Source organism: Lissotriton helveticus, chromosome 10 (genome assembly GCF_964261635.1).
Source record: "Lissotriton helveticus chromosome 10, aLisHel1.1, whole genome shotgun sequence".
Lineage (NCBI taxonomy): Eukaryota > Metazoa > Chordata > Amphibia > Caudata > Salamandridae > Lissotriton > Lissotriton helveticus.
In genome coordinates, this window is record NC_136071.1 from 931,977,567 (window position 1) to 931,998,897 (window position 21,331).

A 21,331-nucleotide genomic window follows, 5' to 3' on the forward strand; every position below is an offset into this window, starting at 1 on the left:
TGAAGAGGTGGTCGGTGGTAATTTTGTTCCAGTTTCTTCAGGGAATATGTTGTGGGGGGTTGTGGGTCATGTTTTTTTTGTAGTTGAAGTGAACGCAGCTGTGGTCCGTCCAATGGAGAGCTGTGGTGTGATCGGAGGAGATGTGCTTGCTGGAGGTGAAGATTGGGTCGAGCGTGTGTCCGGCATAGTGGGTGGGGGTATTGACAAGTTGTTCGAGTCCGAGGTTGGCCAAGTTGTCCAGAAGGGTGGTGGAGTTGCTGTCGTTTTTCTTTTCCAGGTGGAAGTTGAGGTCTCCCAGTAGAATGTAGTTCTCTGAGGGGAGGGCATGTGGGCTGATGAATTCAGCGATGTCTTCGCTGAATTGTGTGCGGGGTCCTGGTGGTCTGTAGATGAGGGTGCCTCTGAGTGTGGTCTTGGCGTCGGTGTGGATCTGGAAGTGAAGGTGTTCGGCGGTAGTGAGGTTGTCGTCGGAACTGGTCGAGACGCGGATGGTGTTCTTATGGACAATGGCGATTCCTCCTCCTGTTTGGTTGGTGCGGTCCTTTCGGATGATTTTGTAGCCGTCCGGGATGGCTATGGCGATGTCGGGAGCTGATGAGGCATTCATCCAGGTTTCTGTAAGGAAGGCGACGTCCGGCGATGTAGTGTCGAGTAGGTTCCAGAGTTCGATGGAGTGTCTGTGGACCGAGCGGGTGTTGAGTAGGATGCACTTCAGGTGGTTAGTGTCGGAGCTCTGTTTGGAGATTGTGGATTTGGTGTGGGTCCTGGTGCTGTCGAACTTGCAGGAGTGGCAGCCGAAGGGTCCATGGGTGTGTCCTGGGGCTGCTTGGTAGCAGATAGGTGGGCGACCGGGGTAAAGGGCTGAGAGGGTTGCGGCGTCGTACGTTATGCGGGCAGGGAGTATATTGCGGGGGACAGGGGGTCTGGCCCTGGGCGCGGTCCAGGCGCGGACGGGCGTAGACGGGCTTACCTTTGACGCACCTTCGGCGCGCATGGGGCGCGTCCGCTGCCCGTGAACGCTGTGCGCGAATGCATCTGTCATAAGTGGCTAGTGGAGGGGGGCGGAGCGAGGGAGGAGCAGCTGGGAGGCGGGAGCGGGGTGGAGAGGCTGGCTACGAGGCACAACAAACAAAATGGCAGCGAAAACAAAACAGAAACAGGACGAGATTGGGGCAGACGCTATGGGCAGTGGTAACAGCACAATCAGGCAATAATTATTAATTATAAAGTCCAGCAATGCGAGCGCCACAAATTAAATGCGAGCAAAGGACAATAGTAGGCACAAAGATCTTTGCGAGTAATGCTAACAAGCGCTACGATACCCAAGCAGCAATATTTTTACAGGCAAGCAGTGAGAGCCAAGCGCTGCGATATCCAGGCAGGGAGTGTGGGGAGCGACCGCTTCTCACAGAGTCAGAGAGGTCACAGCGGTGCTTTCAACGGGACGAGCCTAATCAGTCCGTGGGAGGGAGGAGCAGCTGGGAGGCGGGAGCGGGGTGGAGAGGCTGGCTACGAGGCACAACAAACAAAATGGCAGCGAAAACAAAACAGAAACAGGACGAGATTGGGGCAGACGCTATGGGCAGTGGTAACAGCACAATCAGGCAATAATTATTAATTATAAAGTCCAGCAATGCGAGCGCCACAAATTAAATGCGAGCAAAGGACAATAGTAGGCACAAAGATCTTTGCGAGTAATGCCAACAAGCGCTACGATACCCAAGCAGCAATATTTTTACAGGCAAGCAGTGAGAGCCAAGCGCTGCGATATCCAGGCAGAGAGCGTGGGGAGCGACCGCTTCTCACAGAGTCAGAGAGGTCATGGTTACTCCGTCACAAACTTGATAGATATCGAGTCCGCCATATTACAATTCCTTTATTTCCTTTATTTCCTATGGAACTTGCAATAGGTTGGACGGCCAAGTTTGTGACAGATTATCCCATCCGCAAATATCGTTATCAGGACCTTAATTTCAAAAGCTTTATTTTTTTTTGCCAGTGATTACCCTTTGGGAATCAAACATGTAGTTTAGAAGACCGAAGGATCGGTGGGGTTCAGGGAAAGAACAAGGAAGAAAAACATTTTTTATTTATTGTTTATGTCCTTGATTTAATTCTGAGAAAATAACCAAAAGACCATTAACAAGCTCTTGGCAGCCATCCCTTTGGGGTCACTTGACCAGTATAAATAGCAGTATCAGACGTCTTGATGAGCCAGCAACCCACGCAGATCCTGTGTAGGATGCAAGTTATAGAATGATGTATGCTTTTAAAATGCATATTCTGAACACTATATGCCTCTTGATCACAAAAGTGATGGTCAGCTATAAACATCTTACCCAATATCTCCCATGATGCATCCAGACCAAGTGTCGTCACATTTGCATTCACCTACAGAAAATTAAGCATTTCATTAAATATTGCTTTAAGGTTAAGAACACATGCAGTAGATGAAACAAACTCTTGGTCTACACATTATTTTCTTTTATATTGTTAGTGAAGTTCTAGAGCAAACTTCATAATAAATATGGCGTTTCATATTCTTTTTTAGTTCACTAAACCTTAATGTGTCTATACAGCTGTACACCAAAGCATCACAACATTATAAAATATTCAAGATATATGATAAGGTTTAATCCAGTAATACAGTGCTATTGGGAAATTAATTTAACAAGCATCCAGCTGCTGTCACTAGGGTGATCACTGAATGTGCACTTGATGGAGAATCGTGATTCCTTTGTGGGGTGGCATGGGGGAAAAATGATGAACTGGCATGCAACCACAAATAATTAACAGTGGCTAGGATTTATTCGAGCTTTCCACCCATTACTTTTAGTGTTCTTCAATTTAATGTCCCAGGCACGGGACTTCAGGTCAGACGAGACCAGACGATGCTGGCAGACAAAATAGCAAGGAGAGCCTTAGACTACAGAATGTCTCTTATAAAGGCCAAAAATGAATGCAGTGAAGAAGATCTTGGAGGCTTGATCAGAAACTGCTGATGGTGTCTTATCTCCTCAAAGCCATCTGAATATTTCTTTGCACACAGTCACTCATACTGGAAGGGCACTTTCTAGCACACTGCTCCTAATTAATTCTGTTACAGACCAAGAAGTTGTATACATTAACATTGAGAGCTCATTTTGCAATATCATCACAATGAATATTTTCTCATGTGACTCCTTTACTTCAATGATCTGCACCATCAAGAAGGCCTGGCGGGTTTCCAACTGCTTAGCCTGCAATAATGAGCTTACAAGATACTTAAGATTCCTGGCGGATCTCAATATGCAATGATAAGTCTGCAGATTAAGTTAGGATATACACGTCTTTATAAAACTAATGCCGAAACAGTACAACAAACTATAAATTAAAACAAGTGCAGCTTTATAGAAAGAAGGCACCTGTCAAAAATCTTTTAACAAAATAGTATTAGTTGAGGTTTGTGTTAAAAGTCAAAATAAGTTGTTCCACAGTCTCCCAGACGGAAATTGATGCTGTGATTGTTTTTTAGGCTTTTCACGGAACTTGGCATACATCCAGTGACCAGTTCTGTAAGGCACTTAGGGCCCGATGTAGGTAAATCCCATTTACCGATTTTGAAATACCGAATCCTACCGAATCGGTATTCAAAAATCGGTAAATGGGATGTAGGTCCCAACATCTGGATTCGTTACCGAATCCTTAACAATTCTTTAATTACCGATTCGGTAAATACCGAATCGGTAATGCCCATTCATTCCTATGGGCTTTGAAGCCCATAGGAATGATTAGGCATTACCGATTCGGTATTTACCGAATCGGTAATTAAAGAATTCACAAGGGTGCAGGGGGTGTCACTTTGACACCCTCTAGCACCCCCAAAACGGGCATGTGTGCAATGTGGCACACAGACATGCCCTAAGGGCACGTCTGTCTGTCACATGGCACATGTGTACATGCACAGATGTGCATGTACACAGGAATCGTTTTTTTACCATGGATTTGTATTCCATGGTAAAATACCGATTCTGTAGGCCATGTGCTGATGGAACATTGGCTACCTACATTGCATTTTCGGTAGTTCTACCGAATCGTCATCATTACCGAATCGGTAAATATTACCGATTGGGTAACTTTACCGATTCGGAAATGATAACGATTCGGTAAAATTACCGAAAATGTGCCCCTACATCTCGATAGCCCTTTACCGATCGGAAACGGCAGAAAATCGGTATTTTCGGCCGATTCCGATCGATAAAGGGCTACCTACATCGGGCCCTTAGCGAATACACACAATCTCATACTGCAAGGCGTTTGAACAGAACAGAAAGCAATAAACTACAGTGGATAATTGCAATGTACACACTTTTCCTAGTGAAAAGGCGTCTTCTGTGAATAGTTGTGTTCAGGGCACAAGTCCTAAAAAAAAGAAGTGGGGAAACGCTGAAGTCACAACAGGAAGTGACGTCACGAAAGGTGGCTTGCACTCAGTTGCAGTTTATTGTTATTGAGCTCCCGGTAAAATAAGTGGGGGGACGCCGTCCACCCGCGTGGTACCCCGACTCGAGCCCTGGTTGCGTTTTGCTCCTTTCTATGTTTTAAATTGCTCCTAAATTTCCAGACCCGATTTATAAATCATTTACGTTAGCAGTTGTATCTCAATCCAGGCGTAAATGAGATCCACTCATGAATTTCGAGGAATAACATTTGCTCGCATGTTGGCCCTAAACTGACAACGATATTTTTCTGTACGAAAGCATATTTTACTCAAAGAAATTTCTCAGTAAGTCACACCCATGCCAAAACTAAAATACAACTATTGAACATAATATAATACCTGTGAATCAGGCCAGAAACTCAGGAGTAATTCAAATGTAAATCAGGAGTGAAACACAGCTAGTTATTAAAAAAACTTTTCGAATTGGGTGCAGTGTTTTGCTGTGAGGCTTTGAAGAAAATAACAGCCTTTATTAAAAACCACCTCCAATGCTTGAAGAGCTGTAGCACAGTCGATGGGCTTATTGTTCATTTCACAGACCTGGTCTTTCTATCCTAACATAGTTACAACCATGATTTCAATCTCATTGGGTAACAAACTCTTCAATCTGAAACTTTATTTGGGACACAAGATCCGCTGCTCACATCTTCAGAGGAAATTTATTGAAAATGAATGCAGTGGTGCTCAATGCAAAAATTGAAGTTTGATTGTGTTGTATAGACTCTTTAGTTAAGCTGTAACTAATGATCATGTACTCATGGTGTAAATGTGTTGGCTTTTTAGGGAGTGACATATTGAGACCCTCAACTAACAACTCTAAAGAGTAAAGCATTTATAACCCAGATGCAAAGCTATGAATAGTAGTATTTTTCATTGACTCACGCTTATATAAAGTTAAATGTAGCTACTTTTTCACACAAGGCATGTGGGAGAGCCACAATCAATAATCCCTTTCTCATTCAAAATAAACATTTCACTGGAATGAAGATGGACAACGGTTGAACACCTTTTCTCCAAGCCTCTTTTGGCTCTGCCTCCAAATCCAGGTTAATCATGAGGTGTCATGACTAGTAAGTTACACGTGATGGATGGAGACACGTAGGCGCAAAGTGCATGAATATTTGTACTCCAGTGTTCATTCCATTACCTTTTGATTATATGCAGCAGCACATGTTCCAGGATGTTGGAACCATAAACTATTTTTTGCTCTGGAAGGCATCACAAAAACTGTGCCTAAGACCATACTATTTTTTAAGCACATTTAGGCTACCCTAATTATTAAACATTCAGAAACTGAAATCAATATACTTTTAGCAGAATTTATTGGCAAATGGCAATTTGTGGTGATCCCATCATTGAAGGCTAGGTGTGAGAAAGCAAACATACAACAAGAAAGGCATCTGCATAAATCTAATGGGATTTCATGTCTCTGGCTTTAAAAAACATGTCCCTATGTGTTCCTAAGATGCTGCACTTATTCTAGTGCATCTTGTTAGAATTCTTGCAGGCAACTCTGTGTGAGGCACAATCGAAGTCAGTTGAGGCATAGATGCATGATGCCATGGTTGGCAGAGAGTCATATATAGATTGGGTTTCATGTGCATCCCAGTGAAAAAAAATCAGATACCATGTTTAGGTCATCCCTCTGTCTAGGTATAAATTTGGGCCTACTGGTATTGGAAGGACTATACTGCCTCTTCATATGGCATATAGCATAAATCTGTCGATGAGACTACTGGTGGAGAATGTAATAAATGTCATCATCCCCATCTATGATCGCCCTTTCTCTTAGTCACTAACACAACTTTGTTAGGTCAGAGTCAAAGACACCTTCAGCCTGTATTTGTGTAATACTGACAAGTAAATGAAAAAATGCAAAAATAAAGTTGCAGTCCTGTTATCCACCTTCTAGACTTCTTAAGAGTGGATCAACAATTTTGGTTTTCACAGAATACGCTATTAAATGTCCTCAAGCATTTATATTTTCTGGATTTTTAGTCAACTTCATTTTGAATATAGCACAATACAATGCGATGTATTAAATATCGTGCTTTTACAACGTGGTTGTTACAACGACTGTGTTGTTAGTAAGCAGTGCATTTACTTCGCAAGTCATTACAATGACTTGCAGTAGGGGGCGCGATGGACTTAGGAATAGTATTATTTACTATTCCTACTCCAATTTGGGCAACAGTAGGGAAGGTGTTGGAATTCATTACCAATACCTCAGCGTCCCCTACAACAAGTTGTTGTAATGACTTGAGATGTAAATGCATACGAACAACGCGGTCGTTGTAATGACTGCGTTGTAATAGTACTGCGATGTAATGACAGCGTAGTAAACGCTGTTTCCCCTTCATTTTGCATATTGGGATTTTTTGGCACAAAATTAGTTTTAAATTCTAGCCCCAGAATAGAACATGCTGCTTGGCTGTAAAGCTAGACTGACTAATGTTATAAAGTGCCACTGAACTGCTGAGCAGCTTTGTTGAAAGCCAAGTAAAATTCACTTTCTAAATATGTATATGGTATATTTATAATATTTATAATATGAACCTAGCTGAAAGGTGACAGAGCTCTGTACATGGTCAAATACAAGCATAAAACGAATGAGTAAGAGAAGAGCAACATGGATTATCGATAGTTAAAGCATTGTATTGTAGTGTTCTGTACATAAACAAAAAAAGCGGACATTTGAGGTGAGCCGATTCAGAGTTTCTAGTGTTGCAGAGTGCTCTATATAGAAGCTGCTCTCCACGTAAATGTGGGAATTACCCAGAGGTCTTTGCTTCCTATTTTGCATAATTTATTTGGCATTCTAAGCCTGATAGGATACTGTTTTGACTTAAACTGGGTGTGTCTGGACAAAGCTATACTTCTCTGAAGAGGTCTGCTGAGAGCAAAACACATGTCAAGGGTTGCTTTTATGCATTCCAGGTTGGCTTGGATGGTATTTTACCAATCCAAAGTTGTGGTGCTGTGCCTTGAGTGGTAAAAGGCTTTTGTCATTTTGCAGCTCTGCAGGGACGGCACTTTGCTAATCCTATGCTTGAATACTTTGCTGTATAAATGGTAAAAGGCTTTGTCCCTTTCTAGGTCAGCGTGGATGGCACCATGCTAATCCTATGCTTAAAAACTTTGCTAGAAAAACAGACATTTGCTGTGAGTAGATTCAGAGTGTCGCTGGTGTTGCAGGGTGCTCTATATAGGAGCTGCTCTCCACCTCAATTTGGGAACTACCCAGAGTTCTCTGCTTCTTGTTTTGCATATGTTTTGCATAATTTATTCAGCACTCTAAGCCTGAAAGGGTATTATTTTGTTCATTACATAGGTGCATTTTCAACTCTCTACTAAATTGGAGCAGCGTTGGACCAGTCCTTATAGATATGGGGATGTTGTTCCAGACATTGGATGCATAGATGGAAAAGGCCTGATGTCTTGATTTTTCTTTTTTATGCTACTTAGTCTCCAGTCTGATGAAGTCCTGGGAACGGGTGTGCCAAGATTCATGAGAGATAGGGAGCTTGTCTGCAAAATAACTGGGGGTACTGGTCGAGGTGGCTATCTATGTGATAAAGATGCTTTTTAAGATGGTGCTGGCCAGGAAGGAGAGCATTGGAGTTCCGTCAGGATGGGGTGATGCAATAATTTATTTGTATGCCCTGTATGAGAAGTTCTGCAGCATGTAGGATAACCCTACAAAAGTGCTAGTGTGGAGTCTGGGAGGTCGCAGAGTAGGATATTACCACCATGCAGATGCAAGAGTACAAGAACTGGACCAGCAGTTCTGATTAGGGGTGAGTGGAACTCATAAAGTTTCACTCTGCAGAATTCCACTGAGTTACATGAAAACCCAACGATATTCCACAAGCAGGTGGAATCGACACGTTGCACTGATTTTTAGTGCCGGGAGCTTGTTCCACGCTGCAAAATCAGCACGAATTGCACCACGTGGTGCAACAGAGGGCACAGTTTCTTTCCTGCCGCTCGAGTAGATTTTCTACTCAGGCTGCAGCTTTCTCACTGTGAACAGTCCTGACTGCCCGCAACGAGAAAATCTCGCCGGGTGCCATACTAATGGGCAAAAATAATGTTAGGGATGCCAATTCTATTTTGCGCTTGCCAACTTAACATCCATGAGCCACGCACAAGAAAAAAACTCAGCCACGCGGCAGTTGGGGGAGTTTTGATGGAACACCGCGTTACAAGCGTAATGCGGAGAGGGAAAAACTCAGCAAACTCTGCCAGTGGAATGGAATTTATCACCCACCCCTAGTTCCGATGTTAATTTCTGAAAAAAATGGTTTGACTTTATAGAAGAAGTCTGTGATTATATGGTTTCTTGGGAACAAGGAACGAATAAGCAGCCTAGCTGGGGAGGATGAAGATGGCCTTTTCAATTACAGATGCGTGTATCTTGCTGCTGATGGGCAAACATTAAAACTCTCCTGTAACAAAGGAGGAGCCTAAAAAAACTTATACCCATGCAAATAGGAGTCTACATGAGGTTTGGGTACTGGAATATACCGCAACTCCACTACCTCATACTCCACCTCTTATCCTATTATGCTGTAGCACCATCAGTGGCGTAACAAACCTTGAGGGGGCCGCCCTGCAGGGTACGTGAAGGGGCCCCCTCCGACTCAATCTAGAGCTCCCCAGAGCAGAAGTGCGGTGCTGACGGGGCCCCCTGGAGGATGAGGGCCCCCCCGCACCGCGTGGCCTGCAGGGCCCTGTGTTACGCCCCTGAGCACCATATGCGTTTTTTTTCTCGTTTGTAAGAGAAAAGATTAAATATGTGTTGGTGCCCCTTTCCCCAAGCCCAACCTCTATCAGCTTACAGTTTCTGTGGTTTAGCTCCTGCTTTGGCAGTACTCGTGTAGCACCTGCCTTGAACATGTGTAACACATGTTGCCGCTGTTGCCCGCTCCAGCGCTATTGTCCACGGTGTACAGTCAGCCATGTCCACAGCAGTTAGAGGTAAAAGCCTTTAAGGAGGCCTAACTATCATTAGTGCAGGAGGTACAGTGTCATTGGGGCCCATTGGTTTAAGGACCCCTCTAGACCCCAACTATGACTGTCTTTTACTACCAAACGGGGCAAGAGGGCACTTCTTTGCTAGTATTAGGGCCCATGACGCACTTCCTGTGCCACTGAATGCACTTCTTGACGTCAGCAGCGGCTTGTCAGGTGAAAGTGCGTCTCTACTGCTCGACCCCTGCCCAGTACAGCCCCGCCTTCCTCTGATATCTGCCAGGGTATGTACCCTGGCAGAGAGAGGTTCCTACACTGTGGGCGTGGGTATTAAACTGGTACCTTTGAAGTGAAGGATCGCTTCTTTTGCTAATTGTACAGTGCGAGGTTTCCAATAATGAGGGACAAAAGCTTATTAATTAAAATAGGTAGCCCAACCATACGATACATTTACAGTAGTAACATGGTTAAAAGCAGAACCAGTGAAATTTAATAAAGTACGTTTCCATAGCCAAAAAACATCAACTGAAATAAAATTATAAAATGTGTAACTGAGGAATGCATTACAGTACGCAACTGCTTCGTTTTCAGTTTAGAAAATCACAAAGGAATGCGTTCTTGGCTTTGGATAAACATACCACTTAGTAACTTTTTCTTATCCGAGAAAATTCCAAGATTATGAGCCAGGGACTGGGCCAGAGTCACAGCCATAACGTCCGGTTTCCCAAACTAAAAGAAAGCAAATAACACAAACACAGTAAGCCATGGGATGGACGAGGCATGCCGCAAAAACACAATACTTGCTTTCATTAATGTTATACTTTAAAAGCAATAAAAAGAATTATTTAAAAAAAAAAGGAGATCGGTGGTGGGTTGTACAAGCACGGCTGTGCTGGTCACGGCTCTGCAGCCACAAATATAAGCTCAATTTACCACCAAAATAACTGATTATACACCTGAGCAAATTGTGATCACTAACAATCAAATCATGCAACAAATATAAAATGTGATCTATAGCACTGATCATATATTCAGGAGACATGGCACACAGTTAACCCGTTCCGTGGTCGTGACGGAACGACTCCTTCACGTGCCACGGTCGCGCTGTGCTAATGACGGAGAGGTTCCATCACGGTGCGGGCGCCCCGCCCACGCTGCAGCAATTCTGCGCCTGCAGGGCGGAATTAATGAGGGGGCGGGCCATGACGGAACCACTGTGTCATGAGCACAGCACGCCTGTGGCTAGTGACGGAGTGGTTCCGTCACGAGCATGGCGGCGCCGCGCGACCCTCCTCCCCCCCAGCGCCGCGGCAGAATTACCGCCGCGGCCAAGGGGTTAAAGAGAAGTTTGCCAATGAGTTCTGATTGGGGCACATCGCTGGAGAAGAAAGTGATAGTTTCATATACTGCAAACAGAGTATAGGGAGGGTCAAAAGGAGAAATATTTAAAGACCTGTCATTTCATCTCCAACAGAAATACTAATACACAAAAGAAAATGAAAGGTCTGGGTGTGTGGTTGTACAGATGACAGCAGGATCAGGCTAAAGTGAGTATGAAAGTATCTGTAGGCTGAAATATTCCCATCCGACCACCCTTATTTTGGCGGAGTTTCATCATCTGGGGTATATTGTCATAACATCCAAAAGTACCGCCCAAGCCATCAGCCGATGGTGCGTAATTGGATGAGATGATGTGCACTCAAGCCAAACTGATACTTAAGTGTGTGTGCAGTGCTAATGTGAGAAAAAGGGGGTTAAAATTAACGACTCAGACAAAAGACCTTTTATTGAAGATGTCTGGGTGTCAAAATTAAAAACACGCCAGGTAACTGAAACTTATAATTACACTATGGCGCTAATGCAGATGGTCAAATCATCTGCATTAGCGCCATATGGTCAAATCATCTGCATTAGCGCCATAGTGTAATTATAAGGGTGGTCGGATGGGAATATCTCAGCCTACAGATACTTTCATACTCACTTTAGCCTGATCCTGCTGTCATCTGTACAACCACACACCCAGACCTTTCATTTTCTTTTGTGTATTAATAGTTTCATATACAACAGGGTACCTGGCATGAGAAATGTTCGCCTTTGAAATAATTGACCCCTGTCACCTGAGCTTTTCATCCTACTGAGGTCGATAAAATGAGTACCATTGAGTTGGGTAACAAGAACCCTCTGTTATTCAGCGCCAAGACACCCTTGCGGGTGAACGTGCGCTTTACAAATACACTTTATGTTATATTACTCAGTTAACGCTTCGTTTATGTCAGTTACGTGTGCTAATTAATCATCAGTAGGTACATAAACCTGTAGTGATTACATGTGCAAAGTGTATTTTTTATCAGTTGGGGCACATTTTATGAAGTTGTTCATAAAAATGTTCACTTACCAATGAAAACTGTAATAACCGTATCTGCACCAATCACGGTAGAGACCACGAGTGCAAACTAACGATCAGCATAAAAATACTGGAAAAGTGGTTTCACGTTTGCAAACGCAGCCAATTATTGCACAGATGTTTGTTGTTAATCATTCCATACCTGGGTCAGAAAATGGAGGATGCATTGGTACCTGTGCAATTTTGCAACAGCAATCTGATTAAATAGTTTGCGCTGATGTCAGTGCAATTTTGCAACCCTATTTCCATACTTAGGGGGTTATTAGGATGGCGGACGGGCTTTGCCCGCCCGCCACCCTATCGGCTATCAGGACCGCCCGCCTAAAGGGTTGGTACATTTTGAATAGAATTTAATTATTACATGTTTCATGAATGTTGAAGTATATAGTCTTCACGAGGCTTACCATTATAATTTTTTATTACCCAGGCCGTTTTAGTCTGGGAGATGAATAGTTAATGCTATAATTTTATCTCTGTTTAAAAGATATAGTGATAACTAATCGGAGGTAAAGATATGACTGGATTTAAGAATTGTAAATATATATAATGGTGGATTTGCTTTCAAGGGGAACATTTTGCAGTTCAGCAACAGTTCAAAACATTCCTCCATATAGCTTTAGTTCAATCTAAATATTTAAATACTCAACAAGACTATCTGATAAAAGAACTGATATTTACACTAGACTCCTTTTAGGCTAAAAAGCAAAAATAAAGCCTCAGTTTTTATACAGTAAAACATTTTAAATGTGCATGTTCTGTCAGGTTGATATATGTGCTTGCTTATTTTCATATTCAAAACAATTTTTTTACCGATGTTCAAGCAATGCTAAAATAAAAGGCTTCAGTTAGAGCCATAAATGCTTTGAAATCAAGCATTTACTAAATTCTGCATTGGAGTATAATCACCTACCTCATTAACACCTCCACCTTTCAGCAGCGAACACATTCCGCCAATGTATGCCGCGCCACTGCGACTGCTTTGAAATTGGCTTCCGCTGTAGAAGTGAAAGTGGAGATATGTGAACAAGTCTAACACCCATATTTAATAATGTTTGTGTAAAGGTGTTATTAACTCAACCAAAATACAAGAATAATTCCAACATCTGTTTGCATTTCATGTGAGAAGCATCTTGTAATAAAATGTGAAGTTCACTAATTTTAACACTTTTTATTTATGTGTGTTTCCACATTGATATTTGGTGTATAATTTCAACCTGTCTGATATAGGTTCATTGAAATGATGTATTTCCACTGTAGTTTTTTCTAAAGCAAATTTATGGGTGTGCTTCAATTGCGTAACGTACCATCTGCTGCATAAATTGCAGCCACGGTAGGTGTAACTGCAGGACGGTGACGTAGGGAGGGGGAGGGGCAGGGTGGGGGGTTGTAATGTATGGATTACGGACATTAACAGGTAAGTAAACATATAAATAAATAAAACAAATTTCGTTGCGCGCACTGCATCGCATTTGGTGATGCAGTGCGCACAACGAAATTCGTTTTATTTACACCTTACACCTACCACCGGCCGTGGCTGATAAATTGTAGGTTTAAACACAAAACCTAATTTCTAATTCAAACAGAACAAACACACCCGAGAAAACAACAAATAGAATTCACCACCGCTCTCCATGCTCTGCAAAATGTAAGTGGTTACCGATCAATTGTTGACCATTGTATTCATTCACATAGAGGTGCCACATTTTTCAAGGTCCCATTGACATGTCTACTGGACACAGATGGGGAAGAGATATTTCAACAGTATGATATACTAAACATCCTACATTCTTTATCTATTTGAAAATGGATTGCTTTGTTCCATAATTGAAGCAAATTATATTTTAAATCACCGAGATTTAAGAGCAGCAATCATTTGAAAAGGCTCCTAGAATATAGAACGATCACACATATTTTGCATATTTCTTTAAGATCTGATGTCTTGAATCATTTTGTCAGACACTTACATAATTTGCGTGTGTAATAAAACACTGGCCAAAAATCCTGGGTGTAAACTCAGAACACTGAGTTCTAGGACAGAGTTTGTGAAACACAGCTGGCATGGGCAGAATAAAGGAGACATCCTTTCATTACAAACTTGGAGTAAATGTGGATTGCAATTCTGCTGAGTGCAACAATTTATTTATTTTATAGAAACTATTTTACATTGTGAGATAGAGTAAACTGGATTGATATTGGTGTGCACCTCCCCAAGACATAATTCTAAATTGTTGTTGTTGGACTTGGCCCTTTTGGGAGGTTCACCCCTGAACTTTTTGCCTTGAGCTCTGACATAGTGGTAGTGATTTTAGGTCTCTGCGCACTTTAGCACTGTGGCCCAGTGTAAAGTGTGTGCGCTCTCTGAGTGTGTGTGGTGAGATTGGCCTGCCCTCCCATAGGAATGCATGGGGGATATGTGTGTCCATAGTAATTCCTGGTATGAGAGGAGTGCAGGGGCCAGTTTAGTATGTATGAACTTGTGAGGATAAATGCTGTGCAATGGTGTGCGCAGATTTATGGTGACTGGTGCAGAAATGCCAATTTTAGAAGTTGGTATTTCTGTGCACTGTGTGTCTGCCTGCCTGATGTGAATTGCATGTCTGGCTTGTGATTGATAGGAGCTGAGAGGTGTGGGTGGCTCCAGGAGCCAGAAGGAGTCAGCCCAGTGGTGAATAGAGAGATCTGCATGCAGATGGGAGGGAGGAGTTGCACTTGGGACCTGAATAGGACTGTGCCTTTCCTCCACAATGCTGGTTCCGCCCCCTGTGGTGCGTCTAATCCCTGAGCCCCCACCTGACAAAAGGAGAGAGGAACTGAGCAAAACAAAGTGCTCCAAAGCTCCCCTAAACCAGCTCTGACTGGTATCCCCCAAGCCCTGTGCTGTGACACAAAGGGATTTACCAGTATAAATATAGGGGCTGTGACCCCATGAAAATGTTCCTGTTCTGTTCCTGATCCTGACGGAGGAGGGGGCTTGCTGCTTCTGGGGCCCAGGAGGGACCGCCATGGGGGTTGCCTCCCTGCTGGAGGACCCTGTGTGCTGGCCCCTGGGCCCGATATGCCCCTGAACCCCCTTCCTTGGACTTAGGTTGTTCACTTGACTGGAGGGGGGCTGCTGCTGCTGGGGCCCAGGAAGGACCGCCATGGGGACTGCCTCCCTGCTGGAGGGCCCTGTGTGCTGGCCCCCGGAACCCGCTATGCCCCAGAACCTCTCCTGGACTTTTGCTGTGGAGATGTGGCTCCTGAATCTGAAGAACACTATATTTTTAATTTGATCAAAGAAAAGGAGCCTGGGGGCTGCGCAGCGCTGAGCTGTAGCCCTTGGTGAGGAAATCCTCATCGTAGGGATTCCCCCATTATGCCTTAATGGCGGGTGCCCACCCCGCATTCTTTTGATGCTTTGCAGGTGCCCACCCCACGTTTCTGCTGAGTTTTGCTTTTAACGTGGAGGCCGGTGCCCACCCCGCATCGTGGTGCCTTCGCGGGTGACCACCCCGCTTCATGCTTTATTTTCATGGCAGGTGCCCAGTACGCTTTATATTTTTAATTCATAGGGAACCTACCCCTCATTGCCGCATTTTTGATTTCATTACTGAAGCGGGAGCCCACACCGCGTTTCACCACCGTGGCCCGATCGCCGGAAGAGGAAGCCCGGCGCCCGCCTGACTGTGGGCGGGCCGCCAGGCAGAAGTGCAGCAGGACGGGAAAGAGAGCATGGCGGTGTGCGGAGAGGATGGGAGCCCACCCTGCCTCCGCGAGTTCTGGGGAGCGAAGACTAAATACGGCCGAGACCGCCAACGGCAGCACGGGGCTCTCAGGAGAAAAGGTAAGCCCCGCGAGAAAAGTGCTGCCGTCGCTAAGAGAAGAATCCTGCCTCCGCCCCCAGCCGGTGAGTGGAGCTCGAGGGAGTACGGGTTGGGAGAGGCAGAATCAGAGCGGCCCCGTCTGGCAGCGGACCTCTCCAACGTTGTTGAGCAGTTTCTAGAGCATCAGAGAGAACCTCAGTGGGCTCCACAGTTCTTTAGGGGCAGGTCCTGTTCTTTTGGGTGCATAAGAAAGCTCCCGTGAACCACAGAGTCTCAGGGGCAGACCGAGGCGCATTTTTGGCACCTGGGTGGTCCCGCATGAAAGCGGCTACCCCAACAAGGGGGGCATGTGATTTAGTGCCTAGGGGGGGTCCAGAGGGCACAGAGGTGCCAGGCCCCCCTCCTTTATGCAAAGTGCCACAAACAGGAACGATTGGGAGAGAGACCCTGAGAGGGACCAAAGGCACAGTGAGTGCCAGGGAACTTCACAGCTGCCCAGAAAGTAGTGGGCAGCTGCATCGTTTAGGCCACAGTGCTTTTGTGGCATGTCTTTTGAAGTTAGGAGTGAGATGCACTCCATGGCCCCATATCCTTTCCCAGCTGCGCAGCAATTAGTGCCAGCTGCAACATTTAGGCCTGGGCAGAGTGCACACCCTTGACTTCCACTGCATTGGCAGCGCACCCTGACATTCTGGACACAGGGCATTTGAGCCCCTTTGAGATGGCCAGTTGGCCAGGGGGACTGGGAGGTAAATAGGGCGCCAGGCCCTATTGTAATTTATGCCTCTACTATGGACTTTCTTAGGAGACTTTGTGCTAAATGTGATTTATGTGGTGCTAGGAAATGTGATTCATGTAGTATGATTTATGCATCCTGTTTTGATATCTCTAAATGTAGGTTTATGTATGAGGTTGTTTTGCCTAGTATGGTTTATGCTAGTGAGATTATGTTCCACTGAGATTATTTCCTAATGTGAGTTATGCTTAGGAAGTTAGGGTCTAATGCGCTTAAATTTATGAGAGTATTGCATAATGTGTTTATGCTAGTGAGGTTGGCGCAGAATGTAATTCACGCCTGATGTGATACTGTGCATAATGTAGTTTATGTTACAGGCTGATGCTAAGTACAGTGATTACCAGTAGTTACTGGTTGTACGTTTATGATTTGTTTTATTTTTACTAAGTTCGCTTTGTGATGGTTCTGACAGTGGTCCAGTGGGCCCTGTCAGGTGTATATAATCCCTTGTAGATATGACCCAGTGCCAGGTGGCACCATGTATATTATGTGTTTACTATTCTAATGTGTTATGAGAATACAAAGGCTATTTTTTATATAACCTCGTATGGAGTTCCGTTTGTAGTGTGCCTGGGATGTTGTTGCTGTGTGCGTGTGCAATTGCTTTACACATGGCCTCCGGGATAAGCCTGAATGCTCGTGCCAAGCTACCAAGGGGGTGAGAAGGGGTTATCTTTGGCGTGTAACTCCCTTGCCCTGACTAGAGTGGTGGTCTCTGCCTGGCTTTGGCGCAAGCCTTAGCCAACCAGGGATCCCATTTCTAACAGTTGTTATATAAAATCTTTATTACTATTAACTAAATGTAGTTAGTTGTCTTTGCAATTCATTTCGTATCAACATCCTGTCAATTTCAATATAGCAACCTATGACGTAATGCCACATATGCTAGTTCAGTGGTTATGAACAGTGTGGCTGACACTAAAGGGATGTGGGTTATTGTTAGAGGTGCTGCTGGGCCGACTGTGTATACCATGTGTTAACTTTATGGCGTTAATGAGGCTAATCCTGAAATGTTTAAGGAGATCTTGTGAAAGCTATTTATCACTACCCATCCATTGATAACAGCGTGTGATTTTTCCAACATTCTGTAGCTAAGTGGTGTATAAAAATTGGATGGTGAAAGTTAGGAGTAATCTAATACATTTATGAAAACCCTTTGAATGGTTGCTGTTTGGAGGGCTATATTCCCATATTATTCATGGATACATACACAATACTCAAGTGTAGAAATCCGCTCACATTCGGATTTGTAGTTTTCCGTCTGGGTAAACACTTTACCAGAAATGCTGCTCACATCACCCAAATAAATAGTACTTCGCGCATTAAAATTTCTCCCTGAAATTACACAATGACAAATAATGGCATAATCTCTGTCTTTTTGCATAAATATCTTTATATGAAATTACCAAAAATACGTGAATTACTCTGTCGTAATTCAAATCTCATCTGGGCCTAGTTTGAATATCATGGAATTTTATGCAATTGATAAGGAACATGCACCGTTTTCTCAGGGCCAAAACGTTCCTTTAAAACAGATAAGGTTAAGAAAAGTAGAACTGAAGAGAAGAAATACTAAGGCCAACGTTTCGAACTGGAAGCACTAATCATAATAATAGTTCAGCTCAAAGAGGATACGTACAAAGAAGTAATATATGAAATGGCTAGGCTGTCCTGCTTTCAGTGTTTATTTTTTCTGGATTTCAGTGGTGGTTTCTCAGTGTTTTCCATATCTTTTGAAGTCAGTGCTTTTCAGGGTTTGTTCAGCTACATATACCCCCCAAAATAGACAAAAACTGTGTTTTCGCAGTGTTTACAAAACATGTTGGACCTTATTACGATGTCGCCCGACCTTAGGTTGGCGGATCCAATCAGACAGTCACAAACATTCATTTCACAATGGAAGCTTGTGCGGTGGGCGGAAAAGGCCCTCAGCTCAAGCTTTCAATGTAAAATCATTGTTTTGAAACATCCCTGCAGGCACCAGGTATGTTTAGCCATAGATACCGCCCAGGCCCAAATTTGGAGGGGCAGGGGGTAAGGGGACCCTGCTAGGGGCTCCAAATGTTGCTTTATGACAGCCTTTCCATGTCAGAAAGTCCGAGATGGAAAGGCTGTCAGAAAATGACATCATAATCCCGATGGCAGAGCCGTCATCATTATCCCCTTCGGTGCTCATGACGGAGCGGTTCCGTCATGAGCGTCGGTTGAGCTGTGCTCATGACGGAACCGTTCCGTCATGACCACGCCCGTTTCTATTACGGCCCAGCACCGGAGGGGGAAACGCGGTCGCACGGAAAAGGTTAAAGGAATATGCAGGGTTTCTGATGGACCAATAGGCTCCTTGAACCTGTCGAAAACACGATGGATTCCCCCCGCAGGTTTAAACTGTCATCCTAATACGGTGGTCGACTTTACACCTAACATGTCGGGAGGAAAGCCTCCAATAGCTGGCCGAAGGCTTTCCACCCACAATCATAATCAGGCCCGTTGTGTTTTGAGTGATTGGGATAAAGCACATGTTTAATTTAAAGGAGAACTATTTTAGAGCATGCAGTGACTTCCTACTTGCAGTATTCCAATGGACTTTTGCTATATTGTTCAAAGCATGGTACTTCTGTGTATTGCATTCTCACTTGCATTGCTTTCCCGTCTCTCCTACATCTAATTGCCTCACAAACTGACTCTGTCAGCACTCTGGATTATGGATTTAAAAAGTAAGAGTGCTATATTGAAATGGCTTGATAAATTCCTGGACACAATTGTGGGTCATTCACCTACAGCTGACTGAATATTATGTCATGGGGGGTGGGGGGGGGGTTAACCCTGCCAAAGGCAGAGTACCTTGAGAAACCTTCACGAAGTACACCAGATTACCTTGTAGTCCTGCATTCTAAGGTACCTGAAACTTTATGCTCAAGCATGCTCACCACTACTTTTCTGCACTCTTTGACCAGTTACATTAGGGGGTGCTGTTGTTGTATGGACATTCCTAGCTGCCAAGTGTAACTATGGCAGGACTGGAAGAAACAAAAGGAATGAAGAAGCAATATTTTAGTGTAGTGGAAAGTTTATAGAACCATGACCCACTTTTTAGAACAACAAACTTACTTTAGTGATCCACCTACCTTTAATGGACATGAGGAGCTAGATTTCTGAATGTAACTAAAGCCTTGTGTGGTAGCGCATTCTTATTTTATAATAATAATAATTTCTTTATTCGGTTTTTGTCATTATAAAACCATAAAAGCAACAGTATAAAATTTACAGGAAAAAAATAGGTCACACAAAAAAGGTTTTTTACAGATTCTTTCGGTGTCTGATAATACATTTTAAATAGTTCAATATATGGTAACAGGTGCGCTCAGAACCTAGCATCTGCAAAGAAATCATGGCCGGACGACATTGTCTGAAACCCCAGGCTTTTAGTAATGGAAATAGCCAGATTTTCCTATGGGGGAGATGATATTTACAGAACAGTATCGTATGCATACATGTTTGTGCCGAGGTCTCATCACAGGGGCATAAAGTCAATTTTCCTTCCCAGATGTTCATTTGCGGGAAGGCTACTAGTCTATGAAACAAATTAAGTCTGAGCCTAGTCAAAAGCATCCTTTCATATGAGTTAAACTCCAATGCAAGATAGGGCTGGATTTGTGGCGTTAGCTGTACCATATTTGCATGTTGTGCAGATTGTTTGTTTGATAACAGAGTAATTCTGAGTGACTCTAGGTGGCTCATTGCTTTCTGTTTCAGTTCTTTCTTGCTTATCTCAATCAATGCTTGTGGAGTAGTATAATATCTTTCTAGGCCCATATCCGTAAAGAATCGCTTAATATATGTAAGCCAGGCTATCCTGTGCGCATTATCCAGGGCCATTGAGTCCTCTAAGATGGCCTTGGTCAGCATGTTCTTATCGGATATCCATATGCGCCTCCATAGTAGCAGTGGCTGGACTTTTATTAGATCCTCAATGTAGGGGATTCCTAGTTCCATGTGGCATGCATATGTTGATGAGCACCTCGGGGCAGATAGAAGAAATCCTATGAACAAGTTCTCAGCTGTTTGTAGAGATCCAGCATCAACATGTCCCCAGACGCCAGCCCCATATAGAGCAGTGGCCAAACATTTTGCGGAATAGATTTGTAACATCTCCACTGGTGATTTCCTTCCAAGTCTTTGTGAGAAACTAATCAGGGCAGTGTTAGCTCTCCTAAATGCGTGTTTTCTCGACTCGATAGCCGCTTTCCAATTTAGTTTCTCATCGATCATTATGCCCAAATAGGGATACTGTGGGGTTCTCTCAAGGTTTTGATTATTTAGGGTAATGTTCTTAATTCGTTTTTTCCCTCCACCAGCCACCATTATAAACGTTTTTTTCACATTTATATGTAGGTCTAGTGCTCCCATAAAATCGGCATATTTATTTATGGATTTCTGAAGTTCTATGGGAGTGCGAGCCAAGATTACCGCGTCATCCGCGTATAGCAGTGCCGGGATCATGCGTTGTTTTAGTCTTGAGAGGTCTTGCCCCCCTCTCAACATTTTCTCTTCCAACCCGTTTGTATATAGGGAGAAAAGGAAGGGGGCCAAGACGCACCCCTGCCTGACACCTCGCTCTACCTTGAATGACGCAGTAAGCTCGCCCTTTATCCCATAGCGCACTCGTGCAGAAGCGTCCGTGTATAATTCCCTTAGGAAGTCCAGTAGTGGGGGATCTACCCCCATGTTTCGCAGAAGGGTCCATAGCTTTGCATGGGAGACGCAATCGAAAGCAGAGGACAAGTCCACGTATACCATGTACATTGTCCCCTGCTTTGCATGAATATACTTGGCTACAATTAGACTTAGATTGAGAGCCTGTTCTACAGTTCCAA

At 43.9% G+C, this 21,331-nt stretch overlaps 1 protein-coding gene across 2 annotated transcripts in view; it reads right to left on the minus strand.

Moving 5' to 3' along the window:
* The window catches only part of ADAM22 (ADAM metallopeptidase domain 22), a 1,243,161-nt gene that overhangs the window by 408,356 nt on the left and 813,474 nt on the right, over positions 1-21,331 (minus strand). For both annotated transcript variants that reach the window (XM_078663588.1, XM_078663589.1), the window contains 3 exons: positions 12,769-12,853; positions 10,093-10,183; positions 2,340-2,391 (listed from right to left, as the gene is read on the minus strand). In XM_078663588.1, coding sequence (XP_078519714.1) covers positions 2,340-2,391; positions 10,093-10,183; positions 12,769-12,853 — 228 coding nt within the window. The remainder of the gene's footprint in view (positions 1-2,339; positions 2,392-10,092; positions 10,184-12,768; positions 12,854-21,331) is intronic.